Source organism: Verticillium nonalfalfae, assembly GCF_003724135.2.
Source record: "Verticillium nonalfalfae strain VnAa140/NRRL 66861 chromosome Unknown scaffold_31, whole genome shotgun sequence".
NCBI lineage: Eukaryota > Fungi > Ascomycota > Sordariomycetes > Glomerellales > Plectosphaerellaceae > Verticillium > Verticillium nonalfalfae.
In genome coordinates this window covers 199909-223227 of record NW_021167256.1, presented here as the reverse complement: position 1 = coordinate 223227, position 23319 = coordinate 199909, and the positions used below count along the sequence as shown (strand labels likewise).

The window sequence follows — 23319 nt, the reverse complement described above, 5'->3', positions numbered from 1 at the left end:
CAACTGCGGCTATTCTCTCAAGCACGGAATTATTGCGAAGCTACGTTATTTTTGATGCTGGGTGGCAGTGATTAGGATGTGTTCGAACCCCATGCCTATCATCTATTGCTTGCTGGCCTAGTGCGAAAGACAGACGCCTGTGACAGGACTAGTGAAAATTACCCAAAAAATTTGACAAAGACCTGTCGTTTTCTCGCTCGGGCTTAGGAAGGACCGATGTTAAAAGTCATTCAGTATTCATTACCAGTCTATCCTGCGAAGCACGTCAAGCTGCGCCCAGCAAGGTATGGAAGTTGGGTATCAACATGATGAACAGACGCCGCGCCAGCCCAGTATCAAGTCAGATGAACCGTGAGAGTCGTCTTAAGCCCGTCCACCCCTACGTCCGCGTCCTCCGCCGCCGCCGCCGCGCCCACCTCCACCGCCGCCGCGGCCCTGCTTGGGAGGGTCGGGAACAACAACGAGTCCGCGTGTACCACGCAGGCCCATCTTGCCAGCCGTCGTCTTGGCGATGGCGGGCGTCTCGGGGCACCCGAGGCCATCACGGGCATAGATGTTGCCCTGGGCAACAAGCTCCTCCTTGTCCCATTTCAGAGCCTTCATGTGATTGTTGTAATAACCGAGCCAAGCCTGGTAGATCTTGGCCTTCTCGCCCTCTTCCATAGTATTAATGATGGCCGAGACCTCAACAGCCGACGACGTATCGGCATCGTGCGGCACAAAGGTGATTTCTTTGAGTGTCCATTTGGGGAACCATGCTTCAGCCTCGGAGACAATGAAGATGCCGCGACCCTCGGCACTAGCGCGGGCAGTACGGCCGAGACGATGGATGTAGCTCTGCTTATCTGCGGGAATGCCCACCTGGAAGACGGTGGTGACACCGGGAAAGTCCATACCGCGAGCGACTACATCGGTGGCGACAAGAATAGCGGAGCGTGAATCACGATAGTCGTTCGTCACCTTGGTGCGCTTGTTCTGGGAGATGCGTGAGTGCAGAATCGAGACTGGCGGCAAGCCGGCAATTTTCTCGAGCACGAAACCGTAGAGATCGGCCAGGGCGGCTGTTGGAGCGAAGAGAATGGCCTTGAAAGCCTCATGCTGGCGAGCCTCCTCACGGATGGAGCCAACCATGGCGGCAGAGACGGATGAGAAGTAGGGAACCTTGATGAGCAGTTGAGGTACACGCTGATGGGTGTTGATCTCGCCGACGGGGATGGTCGAGATGAACTTGTAACCGGGAGACAGAACAAGGCCAGCGACCTGCTCGACGTGTGGGGCGATGGTCGCGGAGAAGAGCATACCCTGACGGTTGGTGGCCTTCTTGTCGGGCAGCTGGCCAACGATGTCGCGGAGAGCCTTCATGAATCCCATATCCAACAAACGGTCAGCCTCATCGAGGACGAGAGTATCAAGATGACGCAAGGCCCAGAGCACATTCTCGTTAGACATGTGGTCGAAGAGGCGACCAGGGGTGGCGATGAGGATGTCGCAGCCGCCGAGGATAGCTCTCTCTTCTCGATCCTTGTTAGTGCCACCGATGGCAATGCGGACACGGTATTTCGGCAGGCGTTGGAGCAGGTTGGTAGCCTCTTTGGCGATCTGCATGGCAAGCTCGCGCGTAGGCGAGATGACGAGCAGGGAGATACCGGCATCGGCGCCACGGTTCTGCGTGATCATGGTCTGTAGGGCGGGCAACAGAAAGGCGATCGTCTTGCCGGTGCCAGTCTTCGCCTGAACCAGGCAGTCGCTTCGGTTGGGAGGGAGTAATTCGTGAAGGGTGGCCGCCTGAACGGGCATCATGTGGTCGAACTTGAGGTCCTCCGTTATGGTCTTGACGATGGTGGGATGAACAACGTTCAGGTCGGCGAAGCGGGGGGTGTCCTGGGGAACAGGCTCGGTCAAAGGAGGTCTATCGTTGTCGACGGACATTTCTCTGCCTAGCTGAGGCTCGGAGTCTTCAGCTGAAGGCTGGATCGGCTGCTGAAATTCGTTGGCATGGTTGTTGTTGCTCCTGCCACCATGGCCATTTGTGTTTCTGGGACCGCGGGCACGTTGAGGTCCGCGTCCCCCGCGGCGGCGATCGCCACGGCGCTTCTGTTGGTCCATATGAAAGTAGGAGGCTGGCTGGCGAGTGTTGTTGATTGAGTGAGAGAGATTCGTCGTCGTCGTGATATTCGCGTCGATGGCTGTGCAATCGGAAAAGAGAGTAGAGAGAAGGAATAGGTGCAACAGGCAGTGAACTCTCGTTTGCAAGGGAATCTGAAATTTCTCCCAAACAGAAAAAAGCCCGTAGCTGACGTACTTACTGCTGATTGGGCTAGGCAGGTTGCTTCTGGACCCTTGGCTCGTGCACGGGGCGTGCCAGTAGCGATGGGGTCCGCTGGAACTTGGGAACCAAAGCAGGCACCTGCGAGGGTCCAAGCGCGCGCTACAGTATATTCCAACATCGTCAAGTCGTTTCTTGCCACTAAAACCAACTCTGGGCTCCAGGCGCGCCGCCAATAGTTACCCGCTCCTGGGCTCCCATTATCGGCGGCCATACAAGTACGTGGCACTAGGGGTGCCCACGTCAATTCGCGTTGCGCGACATACAACTAGGTAGGTAGGTAGGAAGCGTGAGATGGATCAATTGACACGCGTCTGAATTGTGGATTCATTATCTCAACCTTCACGGAAAGCGCCCTGTTGACATATGACCTATCTGAGGAAGCAATGCGTTGGCGCGGCGCGGCGCGGCGGAATCGCTTTGAGGCGCCCTGCACGGCTGGGTTCGCTGCGTGAAGACGTCGTACCTAAGCCCACGCCTTGAAGAACCGAGATGCCTGTGCAAAGGCCTCTTCCTTGGCAAACTTCTGCTGGGGTTCGGAGACATTTGCACGGACCGCGAAGCCGTGCCTGACGCCACTATACAGGGACGCCGCGAAGCCATGGCCAAGGTCGCCCAGAATGATATTCGTCTCGGTCTGCTGAGCCAAGGTGAAAGCCGGATCGTTCTCTGCCCAATGTCAGTATAGAGCAGGAGATGCGGAGCAAGGACATTGGGAGCGGTCTGCCTTACGGGTATTAGCGAGGCCGAGAGGCTGTTGGACTGCCTTGACCTCTTCGGTGGTGACAGCTGTTGGATGGGCGGCAAATCCAGCGTTCACTGCGTGCTGGCCATCGAGCACCCGAATGGCATACCGTCCGCCATAGCAGTATCCCGAAGATGCAATCCTCTTGACTTTGAGCTTATCCTGGAGAAAGGAAATAGCAACGTCGACAATCGGATCCGTGACAGCGGGAGGATGTTCGCTGAGGAACTTGGTCACGTTGAAATTGGGGTCACCCAGGACAGCTGGTGAACCATCGAATAGATCGGGAGCTACAGTCACGAAACCCTCGCGAGCGAAGCCGTCAACGAGACTGCAACGGTTCAGTGGCCGTTAAACAAGAGGGGCTGGATGATGCTAACAGTTTGTTCTCGGGTGCCTGGATACCAGTGATGTCTGTCAGGAACAAGACAGCGGCAGCGACGCTCTTTCCACGATGCTTTGCACTGGGCATTGAAACGTAGAACTTGACTAGACACTCGCTTAATCAGGGGTTCGGCTTGTACACAGTCGCGTGAAGCTTACCACCCTGGTATGTCACTTCCTTCCCGACAGGTTTACCGTGGTGTAAGTCGGAGGCTGTAGCTGCCAAAGCCCCGTGAAGGACAGTCGCCACCATGCCCATGAGAATGGTGAGTGTGTGGAAGGACCTCATCTTGTTCTGTCGCTATGTATCGCCTATGAAAATTCCCGTGACGGTGACGGAGCGCCAGTGTAGGAGTCTGCCGCGGGAGGGCCGCTCTATATGCATGCTTGAGTGAGAGCCAGCTTGCAGATTACAAATGTCCACCGAGTGAGCCGGCAGTGCAAGTGCATCCCTCTTCGGGGCTTGACTCAATGACGTTCTCAATCTATTCTCGAGATAAACTAAACCCCGCAACGGAAAATCACTTTCCGCGCTCGGCGCTTTTACCAGAAAAGGTATTTCCCGAGGTGACTTCGCTACGGCCACCATAGAATGTGCAACGGTACCTACCGTGCGTGCTTCGGCAGATGGATAGAACACCGCGCGCTGCTCCGAAGATCCATGAAGTGGCACATGCCAAGGCTCCCATGCCAAGTACGGACTGGCTACCAAGCTACATATGCTGGCTGATGCCGGAGTGGGCACACGGTGGCGGCTTGTCTGTTGTGGTCTTACTCACGGCAAATCACACCATACGTTCAGGATGCTGGCTGACATTCCACAGGGCATGCATTCATGGTCCAGCATTGGCTACGTCATTGGTAATTCAATCCTCATGTTTCAAGTCAAGACATCCATAAGCTACAGCTTATCGAAAGACTCAAGTGCCAATACTCTGCCGCCTATAGCTCACCCGCAAAATGCCTTCCTTCGGACTGAATAGGGCAGGAGCATGGTAGTGAGAGAGACTGACGCGTAGACGTGAGCCTGTATCACCCGCAAGAAGTCTCCATGTGTCATTTTTTTTTAACTGAATTTGCCGTGCTTGGGCCTCGCGAAACGGTACCATGGATAAAAGTGTCGATTGACGTTTTGCTAGGGTCTTGAAGAGCTTGTGTCAAGACCTTAAGACCAAACCTGAGATCGAGCAAGTGTTCTTGTATTGCTGTTACGTGCGCCGTGCGAAGCTTTCTGCAGTCGGCAATGATGAGCTGTGGCCGATCGCGGCTCGTACCACGAGTGACAGCAATCTTGCTAAAACCTTTGTGCACGCAGTAGGGAGGGATATCCCGCCAATACCACGTGATGCCCTTGTGACGACGGCTGTTTTCCCCGTGAGCGACCATAGCTGACTGGAAATGGGTGGCTCGAGCCATATTGTTGGGCTTCGAATTCTATATTGCTAGAAATGAAGGCTAATACTGAAATGAATCGTGCAATATACAAGCACCACTATCCCTCTCACAGAGCAACGGATAGTTACAAATCGCCCGAAGGTCTAGCAGCGGGGAGCACGGGCGAGCTTGATCGCGGACATCTCCACCTGCATCACGGACTTTTCGCGTCGATCATTACATTTAAATTATTGAAGCATGAGGTTGACTGGTGTGGTGTTTGTCATCGGAGATGGGCATTGACATATCACGCACGACATTCAATTCCTCTGCTCAAAATGCCATTGAGTCGCATAGCGCTTGATAGTCTGTCTACCGGTGGCATCAAAGTTGTGAAAAGGCGTAGGATTTCACTGGACATCTGATGACCAAACCCTCTTGCGATTTCGCCCCTCAATGCTGCACGTAGGAGGGTCGCATGTATAAATAAGTAGTGAATGTATAACAAATAACAACACCGACGTCAAACTCAACTCCATGGTTGATATTGTTCTTCGCGCGCCACCTCGTCGTCATGATATATATGGTAGGATACGTGGTGCTACGGAATTTCACACCTGATGATTTTACGCGCTCAATAAATATAGGGCCACAATGGGAAGGTATCAAGAAACAACAGTCTACGCTGTGCGCCGGTCCTAAGATATAGATCAAAACTCATCACCACAAAGTTTTCATGCTACTCCCCCCATGTTAAAAAGGCCCCGAGCAGTGCACACCCTAAGCGCATCATACACGGCCTGGCTCTCTGTCCGCCGAGCATGATCATCCTCCAAATTATCCTGTGCTTGCAAAATCTCAGACTTCGAGCGATCGAGCTTTTCAACCCGCGCTTGGCAGGCGCGCAACGCGGCGTCGGCCGCCTTACAATCATCCGTGGCTTGTGCGAGCGCCAGTTCCATAGAGCCTGCAAGCTCTTTCCGTGTCTTATCCGTCAGTCCGTGGGACTCTCCGACTAGGCGATCTCGTATACCGCGCAAGGAGGCCACGTTCTGCTCCTGCGCGTCAAGTTCCGTCTGCGCTGCCGCTTGCTCGGCAGAAGTAATGGAAAGTCGGTCCTGGAGCTCATCAACCGTCTCAGCTTCGGCATCACTAAACAGCTGCGCGAGGTGACGAGTCTGCACATCAATCTTCAGATCAAGGTCAGTGTTTTGAGACTCGATCGCTGTGACGACTATGGGTAGCCTCGCAGCGGCAGCGGCGATATGTCGGCCGAACACGGGATCAATTGTCGCCAGATAAGCACCAGTTGAGCGGGTCGAGTCGCTGGCAACACTATCGTTGGTCCCATTCGTCTTCTCTCGTACTGGGGCTGGAGCTGACACGGGTATCGAAACCAGAGGTGAAGAAGACGGCACAGTTCCGGACTCACGACGGCGGACCGGGGGTTTGGCGAACATTGGAGATGATGAGACGGCCGTGAGGCTGGGTCTGGCGCTTGAGAGACGTGGAGGGATTACGGCACCTGGGGTGCGACCTGCTCTGTCAATGCGCTGGCGCTTGTTGCGACCGCTGGGCGTCTCTTCCTCGATGGCGTCCCTACTGCTGCTGTTTCGACTGCGACGGCCGGGTCTTCTCGGCGGCTCAAGAATCTCGTCCAGGTGCTCGATGCTCATCGAGACTTCGTCTTCGTCCTCAGCGCCGGCTTGCTCGCGGAGAATCGCAGACTGGCTGCGCACGTTGCGCTCGGCGCTGGAACGCTGGCTGAGGGTTCTCGGGATGAGATGCTTGGCTTCATCTGACTCTTGCAACGCCACGGCCATGACTGAGGGCGGTGTTTGTGGCTTGCTGAGCGGTAATGTGCTGGCGCGTTGAGAGTATGGCTGTCGTTGAATGGAGGACAAGGCAAGGGCCTCAAATTCCAACTCGGCGTCACTGGCGTCGTCGTCGTCGTTGCGACCAAGAGAGAGGAGGCTTCTACCGCGTGGCCTTTCATTCAGTCCACCGAGGTATGAGCTCATGTCGTGAGCGGCAGATCTGGGTGAGGTGTTGCGAGCAATCAACAGATGCCTGAAAGGGGGTGTAGCTCGAGCAGTGAGATCTAGCGAAGATAATTTTCTTAAAATAATGACTCGAAGCACAATACGATAGTGATGTTCAGAAGCGCCTATGTACGGTTCGCTTAGTCTTCGTGATTGGGGTCGAGGCGATCATGAGGGTGGCCGTTTGATGACCTCGTCAGGCACGTTCTGCTCGCCGTCGGATGAAGATTCATGGCCTAAAATTGCAGGACTGTAGCTGACTCAGCAGATACACGCGTCGACCAGGCAGTTTACGCGCCACACCGCGAACTTTCGCGTATCCCTGTTACCAACACGTCTGTCGTCCGTACCTACCAAGCATGAGCAACAAGGCATGATGCATGACAGAATGTGTTTAGTCAAGACTATCGAATATCTCGCAAGCTGGCGTCTGAGTATGGCGCATCAATCATAAGGCCGATATAGAGCAACCTGTTTTCCACCACTAAGCAAGATCGACTTGCTGCCCCGTGAAGCAGACATTCGCCATTACGGATGTGGCTCCTGCTAAATTATCGACTCCACTCTGTCCAGCCAGTCTTTAATGCCGACCAGCGCCTTACGAAGTATGCTCGATTTGGGGGGCATGGGGAAAGTGCCACCCCTCCGTAGCCTCCTCATCCCGGTGCTCGTGGTGGCCTATGCGCGCCTCTTGTTGACTGCCGCAGCTTTGGACATACCTTAGTAAATGCTTGTTCTGAGAAAGGCAGAGGAGCATCTCACTTACTCTCTTCATCATCCATGTGGGTGCGCTTCTTACTGGCTGGCCGGGATTCCCGACTGACAGTAGAGCTGTTGTTATCGAGACAAGCCTGGGCCTCGCTCTTGATACGACCAAATACGTGTTGCATGGCCTTGGGCGTACGACCAGGAAGCTTTATTTTCGCCATGTCGATTCTTGCTGGAGGATGCTGTAGGATGATCTGGATGAGGAGTTGAACCTGGGGATACTGTGAGTACGTGCAGTTGAACCATTGGAGAGAATGAACTCGTACCCGCTCTTTATCGGTCCAGCTACCGGACTTGGGAGTCTCCGAGGGAGCGTTACTCGACATGTTTGAATGGCGAAAAGTGGTTAGATGGGTTAGTTATTGCTTGTGAGAGTCTAATGGGAGTATCGACCGCTGTAGTTAAGGTAATATGGAAATAATGGTATGAAGAAAGCTTTGCTGAAGGTTCAGGAAGGGGATGGTTGGAAAGGGAAAGAGGACCTGGAGTAATGACAAGCAGTCGCGTTATGGGGTTCCAGTTTTTGGTGCTGCCTGGATAAGTACTTCAGGTTCAGCAGGAACTTGAAAGGTCTTGTGAGTCCCGAGACTAAGAGCATTGGCACATTATCCAGATGTTGACTAAGGTATCTCGTGTTGATGAGAATTGCCGCTCCTATTCCTGCCTACCTAGGTGTTCCATTTGATTTTGGTATAATCATTTTCCACCTCTCAGATGATGATGGCTCTTGTCATACACCCACCTATCTATTCTAAAACTCTTGACTGCACGACTGCAGCTCCAACACCACAACTCTGGATTCTTTGCCGTTTTGCTGCCCATTCCCAACCCTCTGTACAGTAACTTTTGAGTACGGTCCTTTGTAGCCCTCGAGACATTGCAAAGTCCCGGACTCACGGCCTACGTCTACCACTTCATCATTGCTTCTAACTCGATTCGGCCATTCACCCAATATGTGGCCTGGAGATGGGCCGTTGACGACCCTGACATCGGGCCCTCCTTGAATGCCTCTATTTGCGAGTCGATTAGATCAGGTCTTTTCAGATAGAGTATCTAGGGCCGCAACCTAGTGGTATAAGGAGGATGGAAAAAGGCCAACATACCAACAGAGCATCTTTTCTCGCAAATTCTTCGCGGCAAAGGCTGCAGGCAAAACGTTTCCCTTGACCATGTACATGCATGTGGCGCTTTCTATCATGCTTTCTTTGAAACCTGAGTCCACATATTGGGCAGCTAAAAGGCCGTGTTTGAAATGGAGCCGGTGGCGGGACAGTTGGATTAATAGTTCCTCCTGATGAGGGACCCGGCGGTATATCTGGTGGACCCATCGACGCCACAGGCATAGCTAGATTGTGGTGCTGTGGGCTGTGGTTCGGGTGTAAGCTTGGAAGACCGGGTGCATTTTGGGCCAACGGGGGTAGTAGTGCGTAGTTGACGGCAATCCCATGTCCAATCTGGAAATTGTGTGCTAGGTACTGTAGTTGCCCCTGCGTTGAAACTTGCGGATATACCCGAGCTTGCTGCTGGCATGGTATTCGGGACGGGAACGGACCTAGCGCCTCTGTCTGCGGCTGCTGGAGGGATAAATAATTTTGTTGCTGATGCTGAAAGGGAACCTGAGCTTGGACATGGTACGGCGCTTGATTATGAATAGGCGCTGGTACCTGCATCTGCTCCTGCATCTGGGCCTGCACCGGCGTCAACATCGGTGGCTGGCGAGGCGCTGGATGCCGGGCGTTACTGAAGCCACTTGCATTCGACCATGTTTGTTGCCAGGGTAAGTCCTGTAATGGCATGGAGGATGACCACTGTGTCATTGTACCAGCTGTGAAACGAAACCAGAGGTGTTTTCGGCCAAGTCGTACAGTTCTGTATCAAGATAATCGATTTGCACAGTTGTTACGTCCATAAGAACAATTCAAGACGAGTATCAGCAGCTAGGAAATCCATTTATACCTTGTACATGTGTGCGGGTCTTGTACGCCTTCGGAGACGCTGACAGCAAGGTGTCGACACACTGGAACTCTGAATCCAATACGCTGTTCTGGTCACAAGTTGCAAGAAAATTTTCACCATACAATTCAGAACCATCAGGGTCCAGGCGACGCTGCAAAAACACCGAAATGGCCCGATCATGCAACATGTCTCTTCCCTGGATGCGAACTTGGTTGAAATATCAATTTTTAGGCCTCGTTCCTCACGCAGAAGCGATACCCCGAAGAATGCCCTTGTAGGCAGGCTTCTTGTTGTACTCATCGTCCCAGGCAAGCGCCGCACCTTCACCGTCAAAGGTATAAGGGATCCAAGAGTACTTGTCCGAGATGCCCTACAGAGGTCAGCAAATGTCATGACGGAGAGGCGAGACCAGACGCAACCTACCCAGAGGGTAACACCGATACACCGGTCGTTGGACATGCAAGAGGCGAGAACGCGCTCGTATTGGCGAGCCTGCTCCTCGAGCTTGGCGGGCGTGGCGGGGGTATTCATGCGGATGTCAATTTCAGTGTACTCGACATCCACCTCGAGGTCGGTGAACTGTCGGAGAGCACCTTCCAGGGTGTCCTGGTCTGGAGTGGAAACAGATTGAGTGGGAGTCTCCTCAACGACCAGGTGGCCCTGGAGACCGACGCCGTCAATCCGTACGCCGTAGGACTGGACGAGCTTGACGATGCGAGCGGCAGCAGCCGTCTTAGCCTCGTTGTACTCGAGGTTGTAGTCGTTGTACCAAAGACGAGCGTGAGGGTCGGCCTTGGCGGCAAGGGCAAAGGCGATGGGGATGTAGGCCTCGCCGATGGTGTTGTAGAAGACACTCTTGCGATACGAGCCGTCTTCTTCGAGGGCTTCGTTGACCACGTCCCAGTGGGTACACTTGCCCTTGTAACGGCCAGCGACGCCGTTGATGTGGTCCTCCATGATCTGGATGAGGGTGGCATTGTCGAAGCCGCCCTCGGAGACCCAAGGGGCGAGCTGGCTGTGCCACACAAGGGCGTGGCATCTCAGGTCCTTGCCGTGCTCGACGGCCCAGTTGACGTGGCGGTCGGCATCAGCCCACTCGAAGGCGCCGCGCGCAGGCTCGGTGTAGGCCCACTTGAGAGCATTCTCGGGGGTGACGGCGCCGATCTCGAGGTCGCTCTCCAGGATTGCGTTCTCGAGGGGCTCATCGCGAAGCGTCAGGGCCGAGCCCACGTGCTCTTTGCCTTGGGCACGAATGGCCGCATTGAGGCCGGTGCACTTGGGCTTGGCAGCCGCGAGGCCAGCAAGACCGAGGGTGAGGAGGGAGAAGTGCATGGTGGGGGAGAGGGGCAGGTATGGAGGGCGATGATGCGAGGCAAGTCGAGTCGGTGCTCAGACTCTAGAATAGAACCTGTCACGATGAGCAGGAGGTGCCCTCTTTGTAGGCCCGGCATTGCCTTGGTCTTGCGGGGCTCTCTCGACACCGACAGACATCAGGCTGTAATGTTGCCATCGGCTGGTACCGAGAGATTGCCCCCTGCCCGTCCAGCCAGGTCGCTGCCCAGCGTGGGATAAAGTCGAGGTCGGGGCACATTGCTGAATCTGGGGATGGCGATGGGGTCGATGGAGTCGATGGAGAGGGGACAAGCCCGCTTGGCGTTGGGGATTTTCTGCGCCGGCGTCCGGGTGAATGCAGTTGGCTAATATGGGGGAGTCTGGGGCGATGTCACACTGCCGGGCCCGCTCCTCAATTAGCCATGCCACCTCTATTTAGGCAATACGCGGCCCCTGAAAATGGTGATGTTGCTAGGTCACGAGAGAAGCCGTGTGGTTGGTCTTTGACCACGTTGAGACCCAGTCGAGCGGTCGGGCTCCCACACTGCCCCTGGCACCTTCTCCGCACGAGAGACGCATTATTTGTTTGTTCCTGGTCCTGAATTTGTGTCGCTTGTTGACCTCGGCTCTCCTACATTGTCGTCATGAAGTGCGGGCAGGGAATGCAAGTCCGTATTCATTACCAAATCTACGCCCAACGCCAATGCCATCCAGATCTAGAAAGTCTACACGCCTCCAACGCCATTCAAGAACACGCCTCCAATATCATTCCTCCGAACAACCGCGGGAGACATCACTCCTCCTTGTGTATCTCGATGCCAGCCGGGGCTCCCACCAACGTCTTGCACTGCGCGTAAATGACAAACTGGCCAGCGACGAGGCCGCACGTCATGAAGACCCTCGGCCCCAGTCCCGTCAGCAGCAGCCTCTTCGGACCAAACTCCTTGGCGAGCTGGAACATGCGGCTCGTGGCGCTCTGCTTGGGGTCGCCGGCTCCTTTGTTCATGGCAGAGAGCAGTGTGTCGGCTGGATGAGACAGCACAGCGGCGGCCACACCAGCGACTATGCCAGAAGACAACTCAACGCCCGTGTTTTGCAGGTGTGTCAGCTTCTCCTTGCGTTCGGAGCCGATGGTGCGGTAGATGGCCTCGACAGCGGCCTCGTGCACGGAAAACTGGCCCACGGCGTAGGGCACCTGCTTGAACAGCAGCGGCACGAAGCCCGAGTAGAACCCCTTGAACCCTTCCTCTCGTGCGAGTCTCGCGAACCCAGAAGTCAACCCGTTGGCGTAGCCACGCTGCGAGACGAGACGGATGCGCGTGGCCTCAAGGGGGCACAGGAGGATGTCGGCGAAGAACTCGGCTGCCGCGCTGGCGCCGAGATAGATGGCCGTGCGCTTCTCTGTCGCCTGGCTGGGCCCACCGGCCGCCGAGATGAACTGCTTTTTGAAGAACTCATAGCCGGCGAACTTGCCGCCACCCTGTACGAGGTATCCGACGGCTGTAGGACCGAAGCCAGTCAACAACGCCGATGCGCCTTCCTTCGCGACAATGGTTCTTCCGGCTCGCAGCATGTTGTAACCCTTGAGCGCGTCATCGACCTGGATTCGCGTCTTGACGACATCGATTGGCGTGGCAGCCTGATACATTTAGCCTTAGCCGGAGGAATAGAGAGAAAGCAGGAAGCATACGCCATGGGTAGAGGTGGCTGCGAGGGCGCCAGCCCCGAAGAACTTGACATAGTCGCCAATGGTGAAAGTCGGCAGCTCGTCCTTAGTCGCCATTGTGTCGTGTCCGTCAGAGGAAAAGAGGGCGGGATAAAAGTAGGAGGCTTTCGCGCAGAGTTGCAAGAGTGAAAATAAAAACGAGGCAGCGTGATCTACTATAGTGTGTGAGATCAGCCAGGAGCGAAAGCCTTGCTTGTTTCCAAGAAGAAGAGGCTTGACAAGGGTTTATCCTCAATTGATGATGCAAACAGCCAGTGACGTCACATGTCCGATGGCCGGGTAGCCCGTACGCAAGGTCCCGCCAGAGCCCTGCTGGACACCCACTAAAAGCTCCCCCTCTGAACTGTTTGCTATTCCGGGGGCTGGGTCGACTGGCCTGACACGTTCTCCTCCACAGCATGTGCCTATGCTGTCAGTGAGGGCATTCCCACTGTTGGTGCCGTCTATCCGTTATCCATCCGACGGCGTCCCATAGCTTTACCATCGTAAAACCCGCCATCCACGCCAGCTCGGGATGCGCGGGCGCTTGCGGATCGACTCGGCAATTGAGCAGCCACATCAAGAAATGAATCTGTTGAAAATCGCCCTCTGGCGTCATCCTCCCCACCTTTCTTCAACTGACGCCTCTCCGTCGGACATCGCGACGAACAGTCCGCCGTCGAGTCCTACTCCGACAGAGGCACAGAGAAATCGTACATGGGCTTCTCAAGTACAAGAATTTCTAGAGGTTGACCTTGATTCCATTTGTCCCTTTGTCTCAAGAAGGCACTCCAAGACTTCACAGGGCCCCTTTCTGAAGCCATCGTCAAAGCATTTGACCCTTCATGATAATTCAAAACACTACGTTCAAAGGACTCCACCTGGCCATAAGCTACGCTGAAAACTGTCAATTCCCATGATCGCTGAACAGACCAGCTTCTCTCAAGCACCTATTCGCTCATCTTGGCCACTCCCTTGACCCCGATTGAACATTGCATACATAACCGCTCGAGAGGTCTCATGATACATTGCTGGTGATGGACTTCGAACTATGTAGCTCAGGTGGCATGTGGCTGGCCCAGCGAACAACAGGAATTGTCTCACTCACCGCTACACTCGATTGGTCTTTAACCATCAGGATCATTATGTCTGCCTTTTTGTTGGTTGTTTACTTCTGGTAATTGAAGAGCGAGCCCAGCTCAAGCTATCAGCAAACTCTCAAAGGCAGAACATCATCTCATGCGAAGCTTTTAGGTTGCCAAGCGTGTTGTTCGCCCGCCGTGAACAGTGATATGTATGATCAAGATACCCTGCACACCAAGATGATGGCTGTTGTCGAAGATCACGACGTATCCAGCAGAACTAATGTGCGCTAGGAAATCACAGACCTACATTGACGAGTTTCAGTGCTGGCATCATTAGGTATAATCACTGAGCGCCTGAGACTTCATCGCATTTAAGCGCGATGTATCTGGGCGAATGGTTGATATTATCACGGGAAAAATCAGTACCAACGTCACGCATATTTAGAGGTTGATATATGACCCTGTATTCAACTCTCTAGCTCACTGGCCGCTCGTCTTCGGGTCTTTCAGCCTACTAACTGATCATGCATCCCGCTTCGTCCATCCTCCAGTGCCCGCTTTCCAGTGCCCAGTTTCTCGTTATCGTTGTCCGGTTCTTTCTATGGAGTCCGGTCCGGGGCCCAACTACCATCTTGATCCCCGTCCGGCGGTCGTCCCGGGAACCTTCTTCGGTCTTGATATCACCCTTGCAAATGGGAAGTCACCCAACCCTCTCTGTCTCTCTCCCTTTCTGTCTCTATCTCTCCAAAACTCAGTTCTCACAAAGCTTTCCTCTGTTTTCGTCTACTCCTTCATCACTTCCACCTCCCCGTGACCTTGATCATGGCTTCTGCGGGAGCTCCTGCTGCCACTGGAGACTCGATCGAGCTTCCCATCGTGGACAACGACCAGAACTTCATCATCCGGGAGTGTAGCAACGCGATTGCAAAGCTCATCGTTCTTTCCAAGAGGCAGCAAGCGCCTACCGATGAGGTTCGCCGAGTGATCCTCTTCTTCAACTGGCTGGAGACCCGGACTTGGGGACCGTATCACGTTACGGCAGATATCAAGAAAAAGCTCATCAATAGTCTTGCCGCCATCAACAACAATAACCGTCCTGAAGGCCTGCGATACTTCACACCCGAGATTCGGACTCGAGCCGAGGCTCTCCATACACGCTGGACAGCCACCAACCTCGAAGACGAGATCGTTGCCACTGGTTCCGACGACGACGGCGATGATGGCAGCGGCACTGAGGTTATCGTAGCCTCTTCGACCAGGAAGCATTCCTCTACGGCTCTCAACACCGAAACCCTGCGTCTGCCCCATCGCGCCCATCCCATCTTTGGTCGAAATGGCATCATGCATGGCCTCTTCATTACTGGTTCAAAGCGTAAGACATACGGAATCAACCCTATCTACAAGAACGAACAGCGCGACTCCTCCCAAATCGGCGACAACGGGCTCACCGCCGGCGACTGGTGGCCTCTTCAGTCGGCGGCCGTCTTCAACGGCGCTCACGGCTCGTGGTCTGGCGGTATTGCGGGCAAAAAGGAGGGCGGCGCCGTCTCGATCGTCACCTCGGGCTACTACGAAGACCTTGACCGAGACGACGGGGACACTCTTTTTTACTCGGGCTCGGGAAGCCACGACAATACGAACCCCACCGTCATCAAAGATACCAGCGGAACCCAGCTGATGCGTACGGCCCAGAACAAGGGTAATCACATTCGCGTACTGAGGTCGTCCTCGAGCGGTGGTGGTTCGTGGTGCCCCTCCATCGGCATTCGCTACGATGGCCTGTACGGTATTGTTGGCAGACGGACTCTCAAGAACAGGCTGGGCGGGGTGTACGAACAGTTTGAACTCCATCGCCTGCCCGGGCAGCAAGCTCTCAACAGCATTCAGCGTCGAATTCCGACAGGCCAACAGAAGCGTCTGTATGAGGAGATGAAGAACGGTTACTAGGGGCTGTCGAGAAATGTCTTGCGAGGCTGTCACTGAATCAAGGGACTTCGATTGGCATGGCTATGGAATGGTTTCGTGTTTTGGTCTCTTTTTCAAGGTTATTCTCGTTACGGGTCTCATTCTCTGGATGGACTATAGGAATCTTGATTCGTTCGTCCTGCATCAATGATCAAAACCGTTCTGTTGTCCTACTACTACCTACCCACACTGCGTGCGGCGCTTCGAACTGTGACTCGCAATGAGCTCCTACGTCAGCATTAGCCCACCCCGTGGCGACCAGAGTTGAATAGCGAAAGAACAACAGTATCCTAAGGACACTAAGTAGGTTGTAACCCTACTTGTGGTTGCGAACCCCTGAAACTTGAAGGCACCTCAGGTAAGAGGTGATGTTGAAATTTACGGGATTTCTGCTCGCGATCTGGTCACCGTGTTGGTGGTTATAGGAAGCTGTAAGGAACCGATATGTCATTTTTCACGTATGCACGTGCGAAATGACGGCCTCTTGACCGACAAGTGACGAGCGACTCATACGGACCAAGACTTGGGTGTCACCGAGCATCTCGGGTAAAATAATTCACAGTGCGACCCATTCATCCCTCACGGTACAATGACCCTACGATAAGGAAGGCGGTGGGCGATAAACCTGGCAGCCCGGCAGAAAGACACTTGTTCATTCTTGGGAACATGCTCTCGAGGACAGCGAAGCTACCAAATAGGACTCCAACTTCCATACCCCTCGACTTTGCGCCTGTTCAATATTCGTAGCCATGGTATGCTACCCACTTGAGGACTCCACGGCATTCCCGCTGATGCTTCCAGAACGTCTCCTACAACTCGTCGCTTCGGCAGAGCAAGGCGCTCCGTGCCGACATCGACCGCTTGTCAACAGCAACCCAGGACCGAGTGCTTACACCAGCCGAGATTGGCAGCCTCTCTGCCTCGCTTTCATCCTTCTCCAAGACGGTCGATGAATACAATGGTCTGGCGCGGCAGGAGCTTGTGCCAAAGAAACAAGAGGAGGCACTGGAGCGAGTCAAGCGGTTCAAGGGAGATCTGACAGACTTTCGATCGCGCATCGACACCCTGAAGAGACAACGCGAAGATGCTGCCCACCAAAATAATCGAGCCGAGCTACTTGGTCGGCGGCCGTACTCTGACGCCACGCCAGAGAACCCTTACGCCAACAACAGCGCCGCAAACACATCCTCATCCTTGCACGCGAGGGGTGCTTCGATCGGCGGTGCGGAGAGGGGCGCAGGCGGAGGGGGCTACGGCATGGGCAGCGGCGAGCCGTCCAGGGAGCAGCACGCCTTCCGGGAGCAAACTTTCTTCGCCAACACGAACAACGCACTCGATGAGTACATTGCCCGCGGGCAGGCTGTGCTGGGAGATCTCGGGGCTCAGAGGGACATGCTCAAGAACACGCAAAAGAAGCTCTACTCGGTGGGCAACACGCTGGGCATATCCGGCGACACAATCCGCATGATCGAGCGCCGGGCGCGGGAAGACAAGTGGATATTCTGGGCGGGCGTCATAATCTTCTTCGCCTTTTGTTGGCTCTGCCTGCATTTCCTTAGGTAATGGCTGCTCTTTTGCTTTCGACAGCATGGGCAGCGAGGCGCACGGCGTTTGAAGGCAGGCTTTTTCTCGATACAATACCATTGCGACTCTGAAGTCAGCGCCCTACTCCGTCCCCGCAAGTGCAATGGTGAAGATGACCTGATTCGTCGTCTCGACTATTACCGTCTTGGTCTCTGGCAGCACGTGATTGCTGGTGCTGATGCGACCGCCAAGGTGTGTTTCCCAGTTCTCAACATCCCATTCAAGGCCATGAGTCGTGATGACACTGGGTTCACCGAGAGGCACAATACCGACATGCTTTGCGAAGACGTCGCCGCCGCCGCCGTCACGGACGTGAATGGCATGCTTGCCGGGCTTCAACAGGAACGTCAGGCTCTGGCCCGACAAAAGGAAGACGCGGCCCTGTTCGTAACGGGGCCCCGGCTGGAAGAGATACATGTGATGTAGTTGGCTGATGCCTTGGTCAACGCGGCCACCAAGACCACCGAGTGCTACTATATCGACGTTTGCGCCGTTCTTTGACCGAGCCCAAGAGACAGCCTTGGTAAAGTCCGTGGATTCTTGATCGCTGTCGTGGATAATTTCCGCCGGCTCATCTTGGAATGCATAGTGGTGGCGGACATTCGGTAGAAGGGAGTCTAGGTCGCCGATGATGGCATCGAGATTGTTCTGGCCATATTAGTATGTGAAGGAGCTTGTAGGTCTGAAAAACCAACATATCGTCTTGTAGCATTCTGCCCATCCAAGTCAAATAGACGGTTCGCCCCACCATCAGCCGCTATGCGCACGAGTGCTTCATCACGTTAGTACTGGACTGCAGAAGTTTAACATTGAAGTACCATTTTCCCACAACGTTCCAAAAGCTTGATTCTGTCTGAGGGGTTGGTTGAGAATGACGAGCGAGAATGGCGCCCGTGGCTGTGAGTCTGGTGGTTGTCTAAAGAGCACTGTCGGATGCCACTCGAAGTCTTGTGACATCTTGAGTGAAAAAGGGCAATGCGGATGCTACATATGGCGACACACAAGCAACGGATGCATTCAATCGAGGTCATCCACTCGCCACGTCATGTATGTTGAATATGAACTCGACCGCAATCTTACCTCTTGTCTAGGTACAGTGGCAGCTAATAAGTGAAATCCCAATATTGAGCGTATTCTCGCGGGGCCTGCCCCACCACGTTAACCTTATGAAGGCAATTCACACTTGCGCCGGCTAAATATCGGCTGGTGAATGGAGCTGGGATTTTCTTTCCCCGAGCCATGTATCGATGATGATTACCAACCGTGGACCTCCGTGGCTATACTTCGATCCGTACTTGCGAGAATTGAGAGCTCCCCTTGACATCTCCTCACCCGACATTCATTACTAAATCTTGCACAATGTATCGTCACACCGTCCGATCAGCACCTCGCGCTGCCAGCGCCCTCCGCCAGACGACTCTGCGGTCTACGCCACGCCGATTTGCGTCCACAGCTCCCGCCGACAAGCCACGGACATGGAAGGGCAGCGCCTTGCGCTGGGGTCTGGCTGGTGCCGCCGTCTACTACTACAACACGAGTCCCGTCTTTGCCGATGAGCCGGCGCGTATGGAACCCAGTCTCCTATCGGCCTTTGGCCCTGCTAATAGAGGAATAGCTCGCACGATACCGGCACCTTCAGACTTTGCCGCTTCGGATCTCAAGACGGTTGACGCCGTGATCGAAGAGAAGCGCCAGAAGACGATTGTCAAGCCCAAGGAGGCTGCCCCCGCCGCGACTCCCGCGGCTCCCATTCCGTCAAGCGAAACTGCCTCCGAACAGTTGACAGCTGCACCCGGGTCTCCTGAGGCGCTCGAGCAAGAGGCTGGCCAGCAGGGCGCCTTCAACCCCGAAACGGGCGAGATCAACTGGGACTGCCCCTGCCTTGGAGGTATGGCTGATGGACCCTGCGGCGAGGACTTCAAGACGGCATTTAGCTGCTTCGTATATTCGAATGAGGATCCCAAGGGAATCGACTGCATCGAGAAGTTCCAGTGAGTCAAATACATTGAACGAGCGAGATTCAATCTAACAGATGAACAGGGGCATGCAGGACTGCTTCAAGAAGTATCCCGAAATCTACGACCCCGAACTCTCCGATGACCGCGAAGACGAGCCTGTCGCCGACGGCAACGCTGGCGCCGAGCACGAGCCTGAGGTTGCTTCCCAGAACCAGACAACCGAGACTATTGCGGCCAAGGTCAATGATGCCGTCGAGAAGACGACCGAGAAGGCCGCAGAAGTCATTGAGAAGACCAAGGTTAAGGTTGCCGACGTGAAGGAGAAGGTCATCGAGAAGGCCACCGAGGCCAAGGACAAGGTGTCCACAAAGTCCAAGCCGACCCGGATCCAGTCTACAGATGACACCGACCCAAAGCAGGCCGACGAGGCTATCAAGGCTGACATCAAGCCCGCCTTTTCGGATGCGACGGCGGCCAACGACGAGGTTGCAAAGCTGTGAGACGAGGATATATGATGGGGACTAGGGCACGGAAAAGCAATGCATTATACGGCGGGGAGCCTGGACATAATGTATTATATGTACAGTCTTGTACAACTGTAACAACAAGCCACGATAGACAACACCTTTCGACACCTTCTCTGGACAGACTATGCGATTCAACCATTTGTTGTAAAAAGTGATATAGAACGATGATCGCTAACGAAGCGCTGGGCTTCAATATGGAGCACTAAGATAAAGCCTTTGCCGCCGTTGAAATCTGTCTATCAATTCCATATGAACTGAAGTAGGTACCTCAATCATGGAAGACAACAGGGGCTATTCCGCGGATGCAATGCCCCGTCGCCCCACCTGATTGGCCCACCCAGCTCGCCAAGCTGCACGAGCCGCAGACGTCATCACATGTGCCCGAAAGCAGCAAGTTGGCAGTAGCCAGTCGCACCACACCACCTACGTCGTGTCCCGGTTTTCCCCTTCACGTGGGAGCTCTTGTGATCTTCATCCTCAATCACATCACCATCACTCTCAACTGTCACATACCGCGCCACTCCTCCGCAATACCAAAACACCCTCCAGCAATTCCGATATACCCAGCTAGTCAAGAGTATGTGGTGGCGTCCAACGTCATGGTCAAATATCTACTGACGGCACCCTAGTGTCCGGATCTGAATCGTGGGCCGACGTCGCCTCCAAGGGCCCCCAGCAGACCGCCGAAGAGGTAAGTCGCGTGATATATCTGCGTTCGCTGTTCTTCTGGTCTAGGCACTGACATATCAGGCCCGCGCGCCCCCTCCCGTCGAGGTCCAGACCGACGCTGAGACGTCGACCTCGTCCCTCGTCGACGTCGACAGCGAGTCCGTCCGCACCGTCCCCTCCGATTACCTTCAGCAGGAGGTGCAGACCGAGACCCAGGCCGATCGTATCGACCGCGAGGAGAAGGCTCGCGCCGAGGCCGAGCTCGCCAAGAAGAAGGCTGCTCACAAGGCCCGCCGTGCCGACAGCTGGCTGACGCGCCAGTTTTCCTCCCTCAGCGACGGCAGCGCTGGCGCCCTCGCCATTGTCAATCTTGTCGGCGTCGTGGGCCTCAGTGGCTTCCTTGGCTACCGCGCCTGGGGTCTGTACGAGCGCGGTCGCCTGAGCTGGCAGAACGTGGGCGTTGGCCTGGGCGTCCTGGGTGTGGTTGGCGTCGTTGAGGGCATTTTCGGAGGGTGAGTAACCCGATTCTGTTTCATTGCTTCCCTAACCGCGCTGACCCTCGTAGCTATCTCTACAAGACGAAGGGCAAGAAATAGAAGTAGCACGCACACGATGGGTGGCATAATAGGGGCTCTAAGAGGAGCCGAGCGAAGAGCAGCCTCATGTGACCCGAGACTGAGATGAACGTCCGAAAGCAGTCGGTTGCCGTTTATATCGGTGTCAAACGGCACAGTGCAACAACAACCAGCACTCTTCTCAGTTTGGTGACGCTTGACGTAATTTGGAGCCTGGGTGGCAGGTACTTTCTACTCGGTCAATTGTTTGGGTTTTCGGTGTACACTAGGTGTTCAGGACAATTCATGCCTTTCCGATTACATTGCCGTGGACTACTGCCTCTGGTCAGAACGACAAAAGGGGAGAAGACTAAAGAACAAATCGTGAAATTCATTGACACGAAGCCACTGATGAAAAAGTTCAGCGACAGAGTCCTGCTATCTGTCAGTCCCCCTCTCCACCTCTTCCTGCCTCTTCTCTCTCTCTCTCTGTCTCTCCATCTCCAAGAAAATTCCAACAACCGCTGATCTGCTACTATATAGTTCAGCGCTTTGGCTACCGAGAAAAAAAAGAGTCGAACGCCCATACGCCTGCCGCGCCCGACCGAGATAATCCTTACATCCCCGAAGACCTGCCCAATACAATCACCACGCTGGCGACACTCTCCAGCTCGCGCACTTCCACGGGCACCGGCAACTTGCGCTCCCCTTGAAGCAAACGGCCTGGCCCTGGGTTCACGTCACGCGGTTGTTGTGCACCTCGCGCAGGCGCTTGACCCAGTGCTTCCGCAACGTGGCGGGCATCTTACAGAAGACCATGGCCTTGTTCTCGTCGGCGAGGGCCTTCTCGGCAATCTTGAGCTGAAGGTCCATGTCTTCGTCGGCAAAGTCGCGGAAGAAAATGTCCATGGCCTGCTCGGGCCAGCGCGGCGGCGAGCGGGCCTTGAGCGCCTCGGCGATGCGCAGCAGGCCATCCTCCATGAGCTGCTTTCCGGCGGCTGCCATGGAGGCAGTGATGGCGTCGCTCTGCGTCGTGAAGGCCGGAGTGGATGCCGAGGCGGCATTCGCAGAGCTTCCTGGTGTTGAGACGCTGGCGCTGGAATAACTCGAGATGCGACGTCGCTTCTCGGGGGGCTGGCCGGTGCCGATCGTCGTGGGCGGGCCCATGGGGGCTGCCGGAGCCTTGTTGGCTTCGCCAGTGGGTGGTTGCTGGGCCGCATGGTTGCCGGGGAATCTTCTGCGACCAACGGCCGTCTCTTCAGGTGGTGTTAGTGCGCTGGTTCCCGCAATGTGGTTACGAGGCGGGATGGCGGTGGATGTCGGACGCTGTGCTTGCTGCTGCGCTTGTTGCTGTTGTTGGGCCTGCTGTTGGGCCTGCTGTTGGGCCTGTTGCTGCTGCTGTTGTTGTTGTTGTTGCTGCTGCTGCTGCTGCTGTTGCTGGGGCATGGACATTTGATGATGGACAACAGGCGACGGCTGGCCCATCGACGATCGAGGCTGCTGGGGCATGGCGGGTTGCGAGGGCGGGCGATATGGCGAGTCGACTTGCAAGTCGAGCACGCCGGTGCCGGGCATCTCGATGCCATCCTCGGGACCCTGAATGACGTCTGGGCCTTTCCGCTTGGGTTTCATGATGCGCTTCGGTGCGCCGCCCGACCCAATGACGTCGGGGTATAAAATCTCCATAAACTCCTCGTGCTCAAATGAGCGCCCGCGCAAAGCGCGCGACAGAGGCTCTTTCTGGATGGCGAGTCAGCGACAACTCCAACTGAGAACCCTCAAAAACATGACCGAAAAACAGAGAGAGAAAAATAAAATCAAAACAGAGTGCACCGCAACTCACCTCGATATGTGACCTCCAGGCCTCTTCAGTCGCCGTGACAGTTCGCGTATTGGGATTGTAGAGGAACTCGGGGTCTTCGCGCAGACCTCTCCACAGACGAAACTTCTTCCGCGCATTATCGGACTTGTTGACAAGGTGGTTCTTGGTCGGATAGGCGGCGTGCTTCTCCTGCAGAGCGGCGGCGGCGCGATCCCAGGCCTCTGCTTTAAAGCTGTGATTCTCGCGCAGGCCGAGCTGGACGGCCTCGCAGAGGGCGCGAAAGAAGGTAGCCTCGTAGGCTGGGGTCCAGCTGAAGCGCGGCGCACGCTTGTCGCGATCGGACGAGGCGGCTAGGCCGGACGGACCATCGATGGAAAACTCGTCGTCCGACATGACGGGGCGAGGGAGCACCGGGCGAGGCGCGATGCCGGTATACAGTGCCGGCGAAGGGCGAACGGGGCGGGATGAGGCTCAATGTGGATGTTGCTGAAAGGGATCGTCGCAGGTCGGGACCGAAGCCGCA

At 55.2% G+C, this 23319-nt stretch overlaps 12 protein-coding genes across 12 annotated transcripts; 4 read left to right on the top strand and 8 right to left on the bottom strand.

Moving 5' to 3' along the window:
* Positions 1-363: 363 nt before the first annotated feature.
* Positions 364-2106, bottom strand: D7B24_005268 (uncharacterized protein; the record flags this gene model as incomplete). The annotated part of the gene is made up of 1 exon (XM_028639427.1): positions 364-2106. One exon carries the CDS (start codon positions 2104-2106, stop codon positions 364-366), a length of 1743 nt encoding a protein of 580 aa, XP_028496281.1.
* Positions 2107-2792: 686 nt separating this feature from the next.
* Positions 2793-3744, bottom strand: D7B24_005267 (uncharacterized protein; the record flags this gene model as incomplete). Its single annotated transcript, XM_028639426.1, has 4 exons — positions 2793-2995; positions 3059-3402; positions 3452-3560; positions 3615-3744. 4 exons carry the CDS (start codon positions 3742-3744, stop codon positions 2793-2795), a joined length of 786 nt encoding a protein of 261 aa, XP_028496280.1.
* A 1819-nt stretch (positions 3745-5563) lies between these two features.
* D7B24_005266 (uncharacterized protein) lies at positions 5564-6850 on the bottom strand (the record flags this gene model as incomplete). The annotated part of the gene is made up of 1 exon (XM_028639425.1): positions 5564-6850. One exon carries the CDS (start codon positions 6848-6850, stop codon positions 5564-5566), a length of 1287 nt encoding a protein of 428 aa, XP_028496279.1.
* A 699-nt stretch (positions 6851-7549) lies between these two features.
* Positions 7550-7965, bottom strand: D7B24_005265 (uncharacterized protein; the record flags this gene model as incomplete). The annotated part of the gene is made up of 3 exons (XM_028639424.1): positions 7550-7578; positions 7638-7851; positions 7906-7965. 3 exons carry the CDS (start codon positions 7963-7965, stop codon positions 7550-7552), a joined length of 303 nt encoding a protein of 100 aa, XP_028496278.1.
* Positions 7966-9836: 1871 nt separating this feature from the next.
* Positions 9837-10927, bottom strand: XYL1_4 (NAD(P)H-dependent D-xylose reductase (XR); the record flags this gene model as incomplete). Its single annotated transcript, XM_028639423.1, has 2 exons — positions 9837-9965; positions 10019-10927. The coding sequence occupies 2 exons, from the start codon at positions 10925-10927 to the stop codon at positions 9837-9839; spliced, it is 1038 nt and encodes a 345-aa protein (XP_028496277.1).
* Positions 10928-11720: 793 nt separating this feature from the next.
* D7B24_005263 (uncharacterized protein) lies at positions 11721-12710 on the bottom strand (the record flags this gene model as incomplete). Its single annotated transcript, XM_028639422.1, has 2 exons — positions 11721-12566; positions 12618-12710. The coding sequence occupies 2 exons, from the start codon at positions 12708-12710 to the stop codon at positions 11721-11723; spliced, it is 939 nt and encodes a 312-aa protein (XP_028496276.1).
* Positions 12711-14539: 1829 nt separating this feature from the next.
* Positions 14540-15664, top strand: D7B24_005262 (uncharacterized protein; the record flags this gene model as incomplete). The annotated part of the gene is made up of 1 exon (XM_028639421.1): positions 14540-15664. One exon carries the CDS (start codon positions 14540-14542, stop codon positions 15662-15664), a length of 1125 nt encoding a protein of 374 aa, XP_028496275.1.
* Positions 15665-16348: 684 nt separating this feature from the next.
* BOS1 (protein transport protein bos1) lies at positions 16349-17245 on the top strand (the record flags this gene model as incomplete). The annotated part of the gene is made up of 2 exons (XM_028639420.1): positions 16349-16414; positions 16484-17245. The coding sequence occupies 2 exons, from the start codon at positions 16349-16351 to the stop codon at positions 17243-17245; spliced, it is 828 nt and encodes a 275-aa protein (XP_028496274.1).
* A 102-nt stretch (positions 17246-17347) lies between these two features.
* Positions 17348-17683, bottom strand: TPK1 (cAMP-dependent protein kinase subunit; the record flags this gene model as incomplete). Its single annotated transcript, XM_028639419.1, has 1 exon — positions 17348-17683. One exon carries the CDS (start codon positions 17681-17683, stop codon positions 17348-17350), a length of 336 nt encoding a protein of 111 aa, XP_028496273.1.
* A 942-nt stretch (positions 17684-18625) lies between these two features.
* On the top strand, positions 18626-19724 carry MIA40 (Oxidoreductase; the record flags this gene model as incomplete). The annotated part of the gene is made up of 3 exons (XM_028639418.1): positions 18626-18830; positions 18882-19257; positions 19307-19724. The coding sequence occupies 3 exons, from the start codon at positions 18626-18628 to the stop codon at positions 19722-19724; spliced, it is 999 nt and encodes a 332-aa protein (XP_028496272.1).
* A 329-nt stretch (positions 19725-20053) lies between these two features.
* On the top strand, positions 20054-21016 carry D7B24_005258 (uncharacterized protein; the record flags this gene model as incomplete). The annotated part of the gene is made up of 5 exons (XM_028639417.1): positions 20054-20152; positions 20319-20328; positions 20381-20442; positions 20502-20932; positions 20986-21016. The coding sequence occupies 5 exons, from the start codon at positions 20054-20056 to the stop codon at positions 21014-21016; spliced, it is 633 nt and encodes a 210-aa protein (XP_028496271.1).
* A 693-nt stretch (positions 21017-21709) lies between these two features.
* On the bottom strand, positions 21710-23189 carry D7B24_005257 (uncharacterized protein; the record flags this gene model as incomplete). Its single annotated transcript, XM_028639416.1, has 2 exons — positions 21710-22714; positions 22818-23189. The coding sequence occupies 2 exons, from the start codon at positions 23187-23189 to the stop codon at positions 21710-21712; spliced, it is 1377 nt and encodes a 458-aa protein (XP_028496270.1).
* Positions 23190-23319: the final 130 nt, after the last annotated feature.